Source organism: Phyllobates terribilis, unplaced genomic scaffold (assembly GCF_046119375.1).
Source record: "Phyllobates terribilis strain yellow unplaced genomic scaffold, ASM4611937v1 Scaffold_2__4_contigs__length_985480577, whole genome shotgun sequence".
Classification (NCBI taxonomy): Eukaryota; Metazoa; Chordata; class Amphibia; order Anura; family Dendrobatidae; genus Phyllobates; species Phyllobates terribilis.
This window is the reverse complement of record NW_027362762.1, coordinates 538,463,041-538,478,770: the sequence shown is the minus strand read 5'-3', so window position 1 is coordinate 538,478,770 and position 15,730 is coordinate 538,463,041. Positions and strand designations below refer to the sequence as shown.

General features: G+C 41.9%; 1 protein-coding gene across 3 annotated transcripts in view; it reads left to right on the top strand.

Moving 5' to 3' along the window:
* The window catches only part of TAF12 (TATA-box binding protein associated factor 12), a 32,233-nt gene that overhangs the window by 6,790 nt on the left and 9,713 nt on the right, over positions 1 to 15,730 (top strand). For all 3 annotated transcript variants that reach the window (XM_073666213.1, XM_073666214.1, XM_073666212.1), the window contains exons 3-4: positions 866 to 943; positions 1,024 to 1,138. In XM_073666213.1, coding sequence (XP_073522314.1) covers positions 866 to 943; positions 1,024 to 1,138 — 193 coding nt within the window. The remainder of the gene's footprint in view (positions 1 to 865; positions 944 to 1,023; positions 1,139 to 15,730) is intronic.

Sequence of the window (15,730 nt, the reverse complement as noted above, 5' to 3'; positions counted from 1 at the left end):
CCCCTCCTTTTTTTTTTTTCACTAACCTGCTGGACTTTATTGACAGGCCTTACCTTGTATCCAGAGGTGAGCTGCCCTGCGTACACCTCTCCAGTTACCTTGCTCTGAAATGCTGCAATGCTTTGGAGGCTTCTCTGTATTTAAAGGAAATATGTTACAAGGTTTTTGCTACCTTATCTGAGAGCAGCATAATGTAGGGAAAGAGACCCTGATTCCAGTGATGTATCGCTTACTATACTAGGTACAACAGTTGTGATACAATCAGAGTTTTTTTTCTGCTGTAGCTCGGCTCAGAAAAGCTGACTGCACCCACACCACTGACTAGTGACTTTATATGTCAATTGAAAACTGACAGTAATCTGATCAGTGCTGGGAGTGATTTTTTTACCAGGAGGCACATGAGCTGTAGTCCTGTAGTGCTAATATCCTGCTGATGAAAGCACTGATTGTATTGAAACAACAGCACACAGCCTCGTAAGTGACACATTGCTAAAATCAGTGTCTCCGGTCCCACGTCATGCTGCCCTCAGATCACACATCAAAAACCTGTTGACAGATTCACCTAAATGCTGCCTGCGGTAAGAGGAGCATGAAACTGCTAATCAGTTCTTTTTACCTGTTCCTAATTCAAAGTTCAGTTTATAACCTATTTGATGCATGATGACTGGCCAAATGTTGCACCTATGATGTGTGCCCCAAAGTTGATTTGTTAGCATGCACTATTTAGAACTTCTTATTCTGGTTTATCTTGATAACCTTGTCACATTTCTATGGGAGATGTCACAAGCCATCTAATCATTTGTTGGCTTGTATATACTTACATAAATCTAGAAGTAGAATAGCAAATATGTTTTTTTTATGTTAGGTTCTAACCAAAAAGAAGCTTCATGACTTGGTGAGAGAAGTGGATCCAAATGAACAGTTAGATGAGGATGTAGAAGAGGTGAGTCAGAGAATTAATTCATACTGAGAAGAAATTTTCATTATACATTGTGTTTTATATAACAACTTCTTTTCTTACAGATGCTTCTTCAAATTGCAGATGATTTCATTGAGAGTGTGGTTTCTGCAGCCTGCCAGTTGGCCCGACACCGCAAATCCAACACATTAGAAGTCAAAGACGTTCAGCTCCATCTAGGTACTGCTCCCTTATTATGACTCCTGCTTCATATGAACTCATAATGTCCTAATGAGGAAAGCTGGAATACAATCCTGCTTTATGTGCCCATATTTATATTGGATGGGAGATGACATTAAAATATGTCAAATTTCTTATTTTCATTGGAAATCTTTTAAAGGGAACCTCTCTTGTAAAAAAAAACAAAAAAAAAACATTAACATGCAATTGTGGGGTTAATCTGCAGGTTGATAACGTTCCATAGCCATGTGGTTGCTGCTCTGAGAGCCCCACTGTTGGGAGGAAATTAACTTTATTCCTCCCGGCAGCCTCAGGCTTTCAGTCACAGGGGAGCAGCCAGAGCCGACTGTCAGGGCAGGGTGTGGTTACAACCAGGGCTGTGGAGTCGGTGTCCATTTTGGTGGAGTGTGAGTCTGTATAAAACGGACCAACTCCAACTCCTAAAATATATAATAAATTGGCTTCTTTAGTACAATGCAGGATGTGCTGTAAGTGTTTTCATAAGAATTTGGGAAAGTTATGAAATGTCCTATAAATGTCTGTTCTATTCCTGATCTAAGGGTCTAGACTTGTAGCTGAGATGAATCTGTGTTGATCTTTATGTACATGCTCAGTAGTGAGGCAGTGAGATGAATCTGTGCTGCACTTTATGTACACGCTCAGTAGTGAGGCAGTGAGATGAATCTGTGCTGCACTTTATGTACATGCTCAGTAGTGAGGCAGTGAGATGAATCTGTGCTGCACTTTATGTACATGCTCAGTAGTGAGGCAGTGAGATGAATCTGTGCTGCACTTTATGTACATGCTCAGTAGTGAGGCAGTGAGATGAATCTGTGCTGCACTTTATGTACATGCTCAGTAGTGAGGCAGTGAGATGAATCTGTGCTGCACTTTATGTACATGCTCAGTAGTGAGGCAGTGAGATGAATCTGTGCTGCACTTTATGTACATGCTCAGTAGTGAGGCAGTGAGATGAATCTGTGCTGCACTTTATGTACATGCTCAGTAGTGAGGCAGTGAGATGAATCTGTGCTGCACTTTATGTACATGCTCAGTAGTGAGATGAATCTGTGCTGCACTTTATGTACACGCTCAGTAGTGAGGCAGTGAGATGAATCTGTGCTGCACTTTATGTACATGCTCAGTAGTGAGATGAATCTGTGCTGCACTTTATGTACATGCTCAGTAGTGAGGCAGTGAGATGAATCTGTGCTGCATTTTATGTACACGCTCAGTAGTGAGGCAGTGAGATGAATCTGTGCTGCACTTTATGTACACGCTCAGTAGTGAGGCAGTGAGATGAATCTGTGCTGCACTTTATGTACACGCTCAGTAGTGAGGCAGTGAGATGAATCTGTGCTGCACCTTATGTACATGCTCAGTAGTGAGATGAATCTGTGCTGCACTTTATGTACATGCTCAGTAGTGAGGCAGTGAGATGAATCTGTGCTGCACTTTATGTACATGCTCAGTAGTGAGGCAGTGAGATGAATCTGCTGCACTTTATGTACATGCTCAGTAGTGAGGCAGTGAGATGAATCTGTGCTGCACTTTATGTACATGCTCAGTAGTGAGGCAGTGAGATGAATCTGTGCTGATCTTTATGTACACGCTCAGTAGTGAGGCAGTGAGATGAATCTGTGCTGATCTTTATGTACATGCTCAGTAGTGAGGCAGTGAGATGAATCTGTGCTGCACTTTATGTACATGCTCAGTAGTGAGATGAATCTGTGCTGCACTTTATGTACACGCTCAGTAGTGAGGCAGTGATGAATCTGTGCTGCACTTTATGTACACGCTCAGTAGTGAGGCAGTGAGATGAATCTGTGCTGCACTTTATGTACACGCTCAGTAGTGAGGCAGTGAGATGAATCTGTGCTGCACTTTATGTACACGCTCAGTAGTGAGGCAGTGAGATGAATCTGTGCTGCACTTTATGTACACGCTCAGTAGTGAGGCAGTGAGATGAATCTGTGCTGCACTTTATGTACACGCTCAGTAGTGAGGCAGTGAGATGAATCTGTGCTGCACTTTATGTACACGCTCAGTAGTGAGGCAGTGAGATGAATCTGTGCTGATCTTTATGTACACGCTCAGTAGTGAGGCAGTGAGATGAATCTGTGCTGCACTTTATGTACATGCTCAGTAGTGAGGTAGTGAGATGAATCTGTGCTGCACTTTATGTACATGCTCAGTAGTGAGGCAGTGAGATGAATCTGTGCTGCACTTTATGTACATGCTCAGTAGTGAGGCAGTGAGATGAATCTGTGCTGATCTTTATGTACACGCTCAGTAGTGAGGCAGTGAGATGAATCTGTGCTGATCTTTATGTACATGCTCAGTAGTGAGGCAGTGAGATGAATCTGTGCTGCACTTTATGTACATGCTCAGTAGTGAGATGAATCTGTGCTGCACTTTATGTACACGCTCAGTAGTGAGGCAGTGATGAATCTGTGCTGCACTTTATGTACATGCTCAGTAGTGAGGCAGTGAGATGAATCTGTGCTGATCTTTATGTACACGCTCAGTAGTGAGGCAGTGAGATGAATCTGTGCTGATCTTTATGTACATGCTCAGTAGTGAGGCAGTGAGATGAATCTGTGCTGCACTTTATGTACATGCTCAGTAGTGAGATGAATCTGTGCTGCACTTTATGTACACGCTCAGTAGTGAGGCAGTGATGAATCTGTGCTGCACTTTATGTACACGCTCAGTAGTGAGGCAGTGAGATGAATCTGTGCTGCACTTTATGTACATGCTCAGTAGTGAGGCAGTGAGATGAATCTGTGCTGCACTTTATGTACACGCTCAGTAGTGAGGCAGTGAGATGAATCTGTGCTGTTCTTTATGTACACGCTCAGTAGTGAGGCAGTGAGATGAATCTGTGCTGCACTTTATGTACATGCTCAGTAGTGAGGTAGTGAGATGAATCTGTGCTGCACTTTATGTACATGCTCAGTAGTGAGGCAGTGAGATGAATCTGTGCTGCACTTTATGTACATGCTCAGTAGTGAGGCAGTGAGATGAATCTGCTGATCTTTATGTACACGCTCAGTAGTGAGGCAGTGAGATGACTCTGTGCTGCACTTTATGTACACGCTCAGTAGTGAGGCAGTGAGATGAATCTGTGCTGCACTTTATGTACACGCTCAGTAGTGAGGCAGTGAGATGAATCTGTGCTGCACTTTATGTACACGCTCAGTAGTGAGGCAGTGAGATGAATCTGTGCTGCACTTTATGTACACGCTCAGTAGTGAGGCAGTGAGATGAATCTGTGCTGCACTTTATGTACATGCTCAGTAGTGAGATGAATCTGTGCTGCACTTTATGTACATGCTCAGTAGTGAGGCAGTGAGATGAATCTGTGCTGCACTTTATGTACATGCTCAGTAGTGAGGCAGTGAGATGAATCTGTGCTGATCTTTATGTACACGCTCAGTAGTGAGGCAGTGAGATGAATCTGTGCTGCACTTTATGTACATGCTCAGTAGTGAGGCAGTGAGATGAATCTGTGCTGCACTTTATGTACACGCTCAGTAGTGAGGCAGTGAGATGAATCTGTGCTGCACTTTATGTACATGCTCAGTAGTGAGGCAGTGAGATGAATCTGTGCTGATCTTTATGTACACGCTCAGTAGTGAGGCAGTGAGATGAATCTGTGCTGATCTTTATGTACATGCTCAGTAGTGAGGCAGTGAGATGAATCTGTGCTGATCTTTATGTACACGCTCAGTAGTGAGGCAGTGAGATGAATCTGTGCTGCACTTTATGTACATGCTCAGTAGTGAGGCAGTGAGATGAATCTGTGCTGCACTTTATGTACACGCTCAGTAGTGAGGCAGTGAGATGAATCTGTGCTGCACTTTATGTACATGCTCAGTAGTGAGGCAGTGAGATGAATCTGTGCTGATCTTTATGTACACGCTCAGTAGTGAGGCAGTGAGATGAATCTGTGCTGATCTTTATGTACATGCTCAGTAGTGAGGCAGTGAGATGAATCTGTGCTGCACTTTATGTACATGCTCAGTAGTGAGATGAATCTGTGCTGCACTTTATGTACACGCTCAGTAGTGAGGCAGTGATGAATCTGTGCTGCACTTTATGTACACGCTCAGTAGTGAGGCAGTGAGATGAATCTGTGCTGCACTTTATGTACACGCTCAGTAGTGAGGCAGTGAGATGAATCTGTGCTGCACTTTATGTACATGCTCAGTAGTGAGGCAGTGAGATGAATCTGTGCTGCACTTTATGTACACGCTCAGTAGTGAGGCAGTGAGATGAATCTGTGCTGCACTTTATGTACACGCTCAGTAGTGAGGCAGTGAGATGAATCTGTGCTGCACTTTATGTACACGCTCAGTAGTGAGGCAGTGAGATGAATCTGTGCTGATCTTTATGTACACGCTCAGTAGTGAGGCAGTGAGATGAATCTGTGCTGCACTTTATGTACATGCTCAGTAGTGAGGTAGTGAGATGAATCTGTGCTGCACTTTATGTACACGCTCAGTAGTGAGGCAGTGAGATGAATCTGTGCTGCACTTTATGTACATGCTCAGTAGTGAGGCAGTGAGATGAATCTGTGCTGCACTTTATGTACACGCTCAGTAGTGAGGCAGTGAGATGAATCTGTGCTGCACTTTATGTACACGCTCAGTAGTGAGGCAGTGAGATGAATCTGTGCTGCACTTTATGTACATGCTCAGTAGTGAGGCAGTGAGATGAATCTGTGCTGCACTTTATGTACACGCTCAGTAGTGAGGCAGTGAGATGAATCTGTGCTGCACTTTATGTACACGCTCAGTAGTGAGGCATTGAGATGAATCTGTGCTGCACTTTATGTACATGCTCAGTAGTGAGATGAATCTGTGCTGCACTTTATGTACACGCTCAGTAGTGAGGCAGTGAGATGAATCTGTGCTGCACTTTATGTACATGCTCAGTAGTGAGGCAGTGAGATGAATCTGTGCTGCACTTTATGTACATGCTCAGTAGTGAGGCAGTGAGATGAATCTGTGCTGATCTTTATGTACACGCTCAGTAGTGAGGCAGTGAGATGAATCTGTGCTGATCTTTATGTACATGCTCAGTAGTGAGGTAGTGAGATGAATCTGTGCTGCACTTTATGTACATGCTCAGTAGTGAGATGAATCTGTGCTGCACTTTATGTACACGCTCAGTAGTGAGGCAGTGATGAATCTGTGCTGCACTTTATGTACACGCTCAGTAGTGAGGCAGTGAGATGAATCTGTGCTGCACTTTATGTACACGCTCAGTAGTAAGGCTGTGGAGTTGGAGTCAGTCGGAAGTCATGGAAATTGACGAGTCTGAGTCGGTCGTTTGGCTTATCGACTCCACAGCCCTGGTTACAATAGCTGCTCACTGTATACTTGAGCCGTGACTGAAGCCACTTTAGCTGCACCCCTGTGATTGAGAGCCAGAGGCTGCTGGGAGGAATAAAGTTAATTTCCTCCTGGTAGCAGGGCTCTCAGTGTGGTAACCACATGGCTTCAGATCGCTATTAACCCCATATATGCAGGTTAATAGCGTTTTTTACATTATAGGCCCCCTTTAATATTTTTTTAACATGTATATGTGTATGCATGTTATATACTGTATAGATGGATAGATAATTTATATATAGCACCTGCTGCATATAGTTATAATTTATATATTGTATACTGTATAGATAATTTATACATAATGCCTGTCTAGATTTAGAATTTATATATTGTATAGATGGGTAGATAGTAATATATATAAATTTACTCTAGGTGGAGAGATATTAGTGTATAGTACCTACTTTATGGATGGGTACATAATTTTATATACAGTACCTATTGTATAGGTAAATAATTTGTATATGGTACCTACTGTATAGCTGGATATATAATTTGTATATACTGTGTATAGATTGATAGGTAATGTTATATATTTTATGTAGATGGATAACACAGGTCTACAAAAAAATATTTTTTGTAATCATCGCAGTTGACCTTTTTTTTTTTTTTTTTTTTTTGTTCTGATTTCAAAAATGTATATAGTTTTTGGCTGTGTGCCCACGTAGCATTTTTCAAGCATATATGCTGCGGAATTTCCACAGCGTAAACGCTTGAAAAACGCATGTATATCCGCACCCCATGGTCCCCAATGGGATTCCGCAAGTTCTATGCACATGCTGCGGATTTTTCCGCAGCGTTTATGCCGCGTTCAAAAATCCGCAGCATGTCATTTAATTTTGCGTTTCCGCAAGCGGAATTGCCTTTGTCCAATGCATAAAAAACGCAAGGCAATTCCGCATGTGGAAAACGCGTGATAAACGCGTGAAAAACGCGCGATAAACGCGTGCGGAATTCCGCATGCGTTTTTCCGGGAGAGGACTTGCATTTATGCAGCAGAAATTTTCTGCTTCATAAATGCAACGTGGGCACATAGCCTTTCTGTAGCAGGTATAGTTTCCACAGAGCAGCATCATTATTATAAGGTATAGGAAATATACTGGCGACGTTAAGAAAACAGTAATCTACATATCAGAAAAAATGCTTGACCTTACAAAACAGTTTTTATTGAACCAAAATAATTTCACATGCAAAATAGAAACCAAAATATGAGCAAAAATTAAAAGTGCTTGACATAAGACTGTCGTTGATACGATTTTTCAGGGTTGTCCCTATATAACATCCAACAGTAATATTTGGAGTGAAGAAATCTAAATGTGAATGCAAAAAGTTCATTTTCAGAGACAATGTGACATCCAAGACACTGGTATGCATTTAGCAGTTCCTCAACACCTTCAACATATTCAGGAGATTTATTTTTTCCTAAGATGTTTTTACAGATCCACTTGAAGCTTTTCCAAGCTCTCAATTCCTTATCATTTAGAGTTCCTTCAAACACATCATCTCTCATAAGCTCTCTTATGTGAGGACCAACAAATACCCCTTCCTTCAGTTTTACTGGTGAAATGCTGGAGAATTTCTGTGAAATGTACTGGAACCCTTGTGAATTTGTCTTTGCCATGGCTTTCACAAAGTTTTTAATCAATCCCAACTATATGTAGTGGAGGGAGAAAGATTTTTTTTTTTTTGTTGGAGCAACTAAAGTACATTGTGTCTACCTGGTGCATAGATGTTTCTCTGTCCCCAATCACGTAGAACATAATCTACTGTATTTCTACTGTCCCATAAACACAATAAGCAGCAATATTTTGTGAAACCTCCTTGCATTCCCATTAGCAGACCAATCACTTTCACATCTCCACTGATATTCCATTGATGATGCTTATATTGTATAGCATCGAAAACAACTGACAGATTTTCATAACCTTCCTTTAGATGAATGAGTGGGCAATAGGGAGTGATGGTTTCATATTTCCATTGTGAAGCAACACTGCTTTCTCTGGGATGAGTCAATAAACAATCACCAATCTGCAACAAAATGCTCTTGATTCAGTTCTTCAAAGAGGCCATTCACATTGTTACAGTACACCATTGGTCCATCAACTGTGAAAATTGTGTTAGGCTGAGTTCACACGATGCGTTTTTCAGGCGTTTCCGCGGCGTTTTTGCAGTTGCGTAAACGCCGCGGAAACGCATGAAAAACGCATGGTAGAAGGGCAGCAATGTTCCCCAATTGAAATCCGCATGTGCTGTGCCCATGATGCGGATTTTTCCGCAGCGTAAACGCTGCGGTCAAAAATCCGCAGCATGTCAATTAATTTTGCGGAAACGCTGCTCTTTTGCCGCCATTGACTTGCATTAGACCGCATGGAATCCGCATCACTGTATATGTTGATGCGCTTTTCATGCGGTCTAATGTGCGGATGGTACCCGGGTTTGGAGGAGAGGACTCTCATCCAGACCCAGGTACCATTAAAAAAAAAAGAATAAAATAAAAAATATATATATTCTCACCTTCTGACGGCCCGCGCTGCGTCCTGCTGGCTTCCCGGGCACTTCGCGGTTGAATGAAGGACCTTCGCTGACATCAGAGTCATGTGACCGGGTCACGTGACGCTGACGTCGGAAGGTCCTAAAGTCTTCACTGCCTGCAGGCGGGACCGATGAAGCAGGACACCGGGGGCCATCAGAGGGTAAAGTATAGATTTATTTTTTGACATTCACACACTATATAAATCCATGCCGGTTGCATGGATTTATATAGTGTAAAGTTGACAAGCACTTTCCAAGTGATGCTAAAATCGCTTGGGAAGCGCTTGTCAACCCGCATGCGGAAATGAAAGTGAAGACCGCTTCATTTCCGCATGTCCCTGGCAGGAAACCGCATGTACAATCCGCATGCGTTTTTTCCTGCCAGAGAGATGCAGAAACGTTCAGGAAAAAATCCTGAGCATTTCTGCATCGTGTGCACATACCCTAACACTGTTATTTCTGTTTCGGTAATAACACACTTTGACATCACCATGAAGACGATTCTTCTGTTTCAGCCTAAATGCACGAAGTTTGGCTTTATCTTTTGACAATGACAGGTCTCTGATGAGATCATTTAATTCATGTTGAGTAAAGTGTTCTGGCTGCTCAGCTGCTCCATCAGGTACATACTCATCTTGACTTGAGGTCTCCATGCCTTCGCTAGTAGCTTCAGCTCCATATTCAATTTCATCCAATCCAGACAACGGTGGTACAGGAACTGGCAAGGTATCATCATGTGGAACTGGCCTAATCGCAAATTCAAGTTCAGGGTAATTAATCTTATGTTTGTTCTTTGTAGAAAAGCCCTTCAGTTTGACAAAACAAAAGTAGCAGTCATCACTATGATTTTTGGGTTCTCTCCAAATCATAGGAACAGCAAATGGCATAGCCACTTTCCTCATATTCAACCAGTCCTGAAGACCATTTGAACAATTTGAGCATATCACATGAGGGGCCCAGCTTTTGTCTTGATCACCAAGTGGACAGTTAAAGTACATCTGGTGCATCATTTTAATATCATGAGTAATTGAACATACTTGACCTTTTGGTGTAAAAGAACCACACACATAGCAGAATCTGTCCGGATGATTGGTACTCTGTCGGGGCATTATTCTCCTTTAAATCAGATCAAACAGTAGAGCAAGTTCAGTTCAGTGGTGGTGACAAATACCGATGAGCCGGTATGTAGATATTTCCCCAGAGATGACAGAGGCAGCTTGTATTTAGAACTGATTTTACTGGAGGTAATCTGGTAGATAACTATAAACAGGTGTGAGGTAAACTGGTCAGCCTATTCCTTACAGATGAACACTTGCAGACAGGCAGTTTCTCAGTGTGATATTGGCTGCTTTCAGGTTCTCTCTCTGTGGAGACCCTCACTCAGTTACACCTCAGTGTAAGAGGCCTGTAGAGGCCGGTCTCCTGTCAGTCTCACATACCAGTCCTTGCTGCCATCACCATCCTTTTCCGACTGACTCAAATCTTACCACCTCATAACAGTTAGCTCCTCCCCATAACATGTGACTTTCCGAGAAGCGGTCATTGGCTGACTGCACTGTCAATACTCCTTCCCATAAAACTCACTAAAAACTTTAAGTATGACAAGCAAAGAAATGGGAATAACATAGAAAAACCACATACATTGAAAATGTAGAAATAACGTAATAACAAGAATGCTTCTATATCAGAAACTTTGTGATAGAGCAAAACTAAGCATATTTTTGGAATCGGCACATCAAACTCCATAAAACAGACATTACCTTTGCTGATGATTTTTTTGTGTTGACCAGTATAATTTATATATAGTGCATGCTGAATAGATGGATAGGTAATTTATATATAGAATATACTGTATAGATGGATAGGTAATTTCTATATAGTACATGCTGTATAAATGGTAGGTAATTTATATGTAGTATATGTCTTCAAATCGAGTACATTTCACTGGCGATGAAGACACGGCTTGTAGTCTGGTCTTTTCTTTAGTAACATATGGATGCGAAACCTGGACGACTAAGAAACAAGTCAGAAGAATAATCAATGCCTTCGAAATGTGGTGCTGGAGAAGGATGCTATCAATACTATAGATGGCAAGAAGAACAAACAAATCAATTTTAGAACAAATGAAGCCAAACATGTCACTCGAAGTAAGGATCACCAAGCTAGAACTTGCCTACTTTGCTGGGCTGTGAAGGCCTTTGCATGGCTCATGTTTAAGTGATGAATTTACTGTAGCACAGATTAATCTCAGCTAAAAGTCTAGACCCTTAGATCAGGAATAGGACAGACATTTATAGGACATTTCATAACTTTCCCAAATTCTTATGAAAAAATATTACCCACAAACTGCATTTAACTACTGTACCCAATTTATTATATATTTTAGGAGTCGGAGTTGGTCCATTTTATACCAACTCAGACTCCACAGCCATGCTACTTTGGACACATCATACAAAGACTGCAATCACTGGAGAAGGACATCATGGTCTGAAGAATAGAAGGAACAAGGTGAAGAGGTAGACCAGCAACCCAGTGACTTGATACAATCAAGATAACGGCGGAGAAGACCTTGGTGGACCTATCTAGGCTTGCACAAGATCGATTTTCCTACAGAGCATTCATCCATCAAGTCGTTATGGCTCGAGATAGAGCTGAAGGACGTTAATAATAATATGCTGTATAGATGGATAGGTAATTTACAGTCATGGCTGAAAGTATTGCCACCATTGAAATTGTTCCAGAAAATTAAGTATTTCTCCCAGAAAATTGTTGCAATTACACGTTCATTTCCTTTGTGTGTATTTGAACAAAACAAAATACAAGAGAGAGGCAAATTGGACATAATCTCACACAAAATGCCAAAAATGTCCTGACAAAATTGTTGATACCTTTCCAAAATTGTGGGCAAACCACTTTATTTCAAGCATGTTATGCTCGTCTAAACTCACCTGTGGCAAGTAACAGGTGTGAGCAATAGGAAAATTATACCTGAAACCAGATAAAAAGGGGAGAAGTTGATTCAATGCATTGTCTGTGTGTGCCACACTAAGCATGGAGAACAGAAAGAGAAGAGAGCTGTCTGAAGACTTTTAACCTTGAGATTGTTGATATTTTTCAACAATTTTGGTTCTCAAGTCCATCTCCAGACATATTGATGTTTCATTGTCCACGGTGCACAAGATAATCAAGAAGCTTACAACCCATAGCACTGTACCTACCTTATTTTACGGACTATAAGATGCACCGGACCATAGGATGCACCTAGGTTTTAGAGGAGGAAAATAGAAAAAAAAATTAAAGCAAAAAATGTGGTCATGATGCCCTGTAATGGGGGAGGGGGTCTGCTGACACTGTTATAGGGGTAATGTCCCCCAATTCTGTATCTATATATAATTAGAATATATATGCCCCCATCCTGGTACAGTTGAAACCAGAAGTTTACATACACTATATAAAAAGACACATATGCATGTTTTTCTCAATATCTGACATGAAATCAGAATAAACATTTCCCGTTTTAGGTCAATTAGGATTACCATAACTTTTAATATTTGCCAAATGCCAGAATAATGAGAGCGAGAATGTTTTAAGGCATTTTTTATTACTTACTGCAAAGTCATAAGTTTACATACATTTCATTAGTATTTGGTACCATTGCCCATAAACTAAATGACTTGGGTGAAACGTTTGGGATATCCTTCCACAAGCTTCTCACAGTAGTTGGTCAGAATTTGGACCCATTGCTCCTGATAAAACTGGTGTAACTGATTGTAGGTCGCCTTGCTTGCACCTGCCTTTTCAACTTTGCAGCCATGGGTTAAAATAATATTACTTTATTAGAATTCTCTACAAAATAGAACACCCAAAGTGCATTGTGCATACAAAGACAAAAACTCACACAGAAAAATACACAGCTGTGTGTGTCATGTATTGGAGTATCTGCTATACCTTGAAAGATTTTTTTAGACAAGCACCTTAAATTGGTCACTCGGTGTTAGTAGGCTAGTATGTCCCAGAATTAAGTAGACAAACAGGTACCCACTATATGTTTGTAGAACAGGTAGTATGAATAATCACTGTCCTTATAAGGCTAATACGTCCTAGAGATATCGTACAAACAGAGGCATACCATAGCCTACCCAGTACAATATAGTCCCTTTGGGTGCCCAACCAACTCTTGTGCTTGGAGTCCCAATCCCAGGGGAACAGAGATTATCTATGTAGACCATGCCACTTCAAACATGCAGGCTGTTGTTGTTCATCCCTAAGAGAAGGGACATTCCTTTCGCGCGGACCCACTTGGTATCTCAATAGCAAATATTATATGAGAACCACCAAGGTCCTTTTAGTTACGCACCAAATCTAAATGAGAAGAACAACACCTGAACAACAACCATCTCAGGTTATGGAGAAAAACCATATGCAGTCATAGGTGATGCTTATTTCTGACTCCAGCATTCAAAACAACCTCATGATATTCATAGGTAAAAAGTAAGATGGAACATCCACATGTTCTGTATCATTTGTATTAATTCTGGGACATACTAGCCTACTAAGACAGAGTGACCAATTTATGGTGCTTGTCTAAAAAAATCTTTGAAGGTATATCAGGTCTTTTGTTTTTGTCCTTGGGTTGATATGCACATGTTGGACCAAAGCACGTTCATCTCTGTGAGACAGAACCCGTCTCCTTCCTGAGCGGTATGATGGCTGGATACTCCCATCTTGTTTGTACTTGCATATAATTTGTACAATTCTTTCTATTTGTCTCTTTCTTTGTCTCTCTCTTTCTTGACATATTGGGCAGTGATCTCCACCGTTGATTCCTCTTCCCCCAGTAGGATGAGGAGTTTCCTTTTCTCGTCCATGAATGGGAAGTCCAGGATATGAGTGGAGAGTCTCTGGAAATGGGAGGCCCTCACTGTTGAGTATTTGTTGCAGTGCAGCAGGAAGTGCTTCTCGTCCTCCAGGGCCCCCTGCTGGCAGTGTTGGCACAGTCTGTTCTCCCGCAGCTTATTCTGGTTCATTCTGATTTCATATCAGATATTGAGAAAAACATGCATATGTGTCTTTTTATATAATGTATGTAAACTTCTGGTTTCAACTGTATATATGCCAACCCCCCCCCCCCCCCCCCCCCTTCCTGTTATACGTGGCCCTCATTCCCCGATCCCCATCCTGGTACGCATGGCGCCCTCATTCCCCAATCCCCATCCTGGTACGCATGGCGCCCTCATTCCCCAATCCCCATCCTGGTACGCATGGCTCCCTCATTCCCCAGTCCCCATCCTGGTACGCATGGCATCCCCATCACCGTGCACACAAAAAAAATAAAAGGATTCTACTCGCCTTTCTTCCCTCTGCTCCAGTGCTGCGTCCTGTCCTCCTGCCAGCAACTGATCTCAGCGTATGAGCCGCGCATTACATCACTGCCATGCGCCAGCAGACGCCGAGTTAGACTGCCGAAATAGTCACTGCTCTCCAAGGCCCTCCCCCTCCCCCCCTCCTCAACAGCAACAAGTATAGATTTGGACTATAAGACGCACCCCCCACTTTCCTCCAAAATTTTGGAAGAAAAAAGTGCGTCTTATAGTCCGAAAAATATGGTAATCTCCCTGGAAGTGGAGGCAGAGAAAAATGAATGAAAGGTTGCAACGCAGGATAGTCCGGATGGGGGATAAGCAGCCCCACTTAGGTTCTTAATTCAAGTTGTCCTGCAGGCTCAGGGTGCATCAGTGTCAGTGCAAACTATCCGGCGACATTTGAATGAAATGCTATGGCAGGAGACCCAGGAGGACCCCACTGCTGACACAGACATAGAAAAGATAGACTGCAGTTTGCCAAAATGTACGTGAGTAAGCCAAAATCCTTCTGGGAAAGCGTCTTGTGGACAGATGAGACCAAGATAGAGCTTTTTGGTAAAGTTCATCATTCTACTGTTTACCAAAAACACGGAATGAGGTCTACAAAGAAAAAGAACATCATACCTACAGTCAAATGTGGAGGTTCAAAGATGCTTTCAGGTTGTTTTGCTGTCTCTGGCATTGGGTGACTGTGTGCAAGGCATCATGAAATCTGAAGATTACCAAAGGATTTTGGGTCACAATGTAGTGCCCAATGTGAGAAAGCCGGCTTTGCGTCCTAGGTCATGGTTCAATCTAGAACAATGACCTTCAAGAAGCACCTAGAAATGGATGGAAAGAAAGTGCTGGAGAATTCTGAAGTGGCCAGGAATAAGTCCGGATCTTAACTCCATTGAACACCTGTGGAGAGATCTTAAAATTGCTGTTGGGAGAAGGCACCCTTCAAATATGAGCGACCTGGAGCAGTTTGCAAAAAAAGAGTGGTCCAAAATTCCTGCTGAGAGGTGTAAGAAGCTTGTTGATGGTTATAGGAAGCAATTGTTTGCAGTTATTTACAGTTATATGAAAAAGTTTGGGCACCCCTATTAATCTTAAGCTTAATGTTTTATAAAAATTGGTGTTTTTGCAACAGCTATTTCAGTTTGATATATGTAATAACTGTTGGACACAGTAATGTTTCTGCCTTGAAATGAGGTTTATTGTACTAACAGAAAATGTTAATAACAGCCTCTAGTCGCTTCCTGTAGCTTTTAATGATTTCCTGGATCCTGGATGAAGGTATTTTTGACCATTCCTCTTTA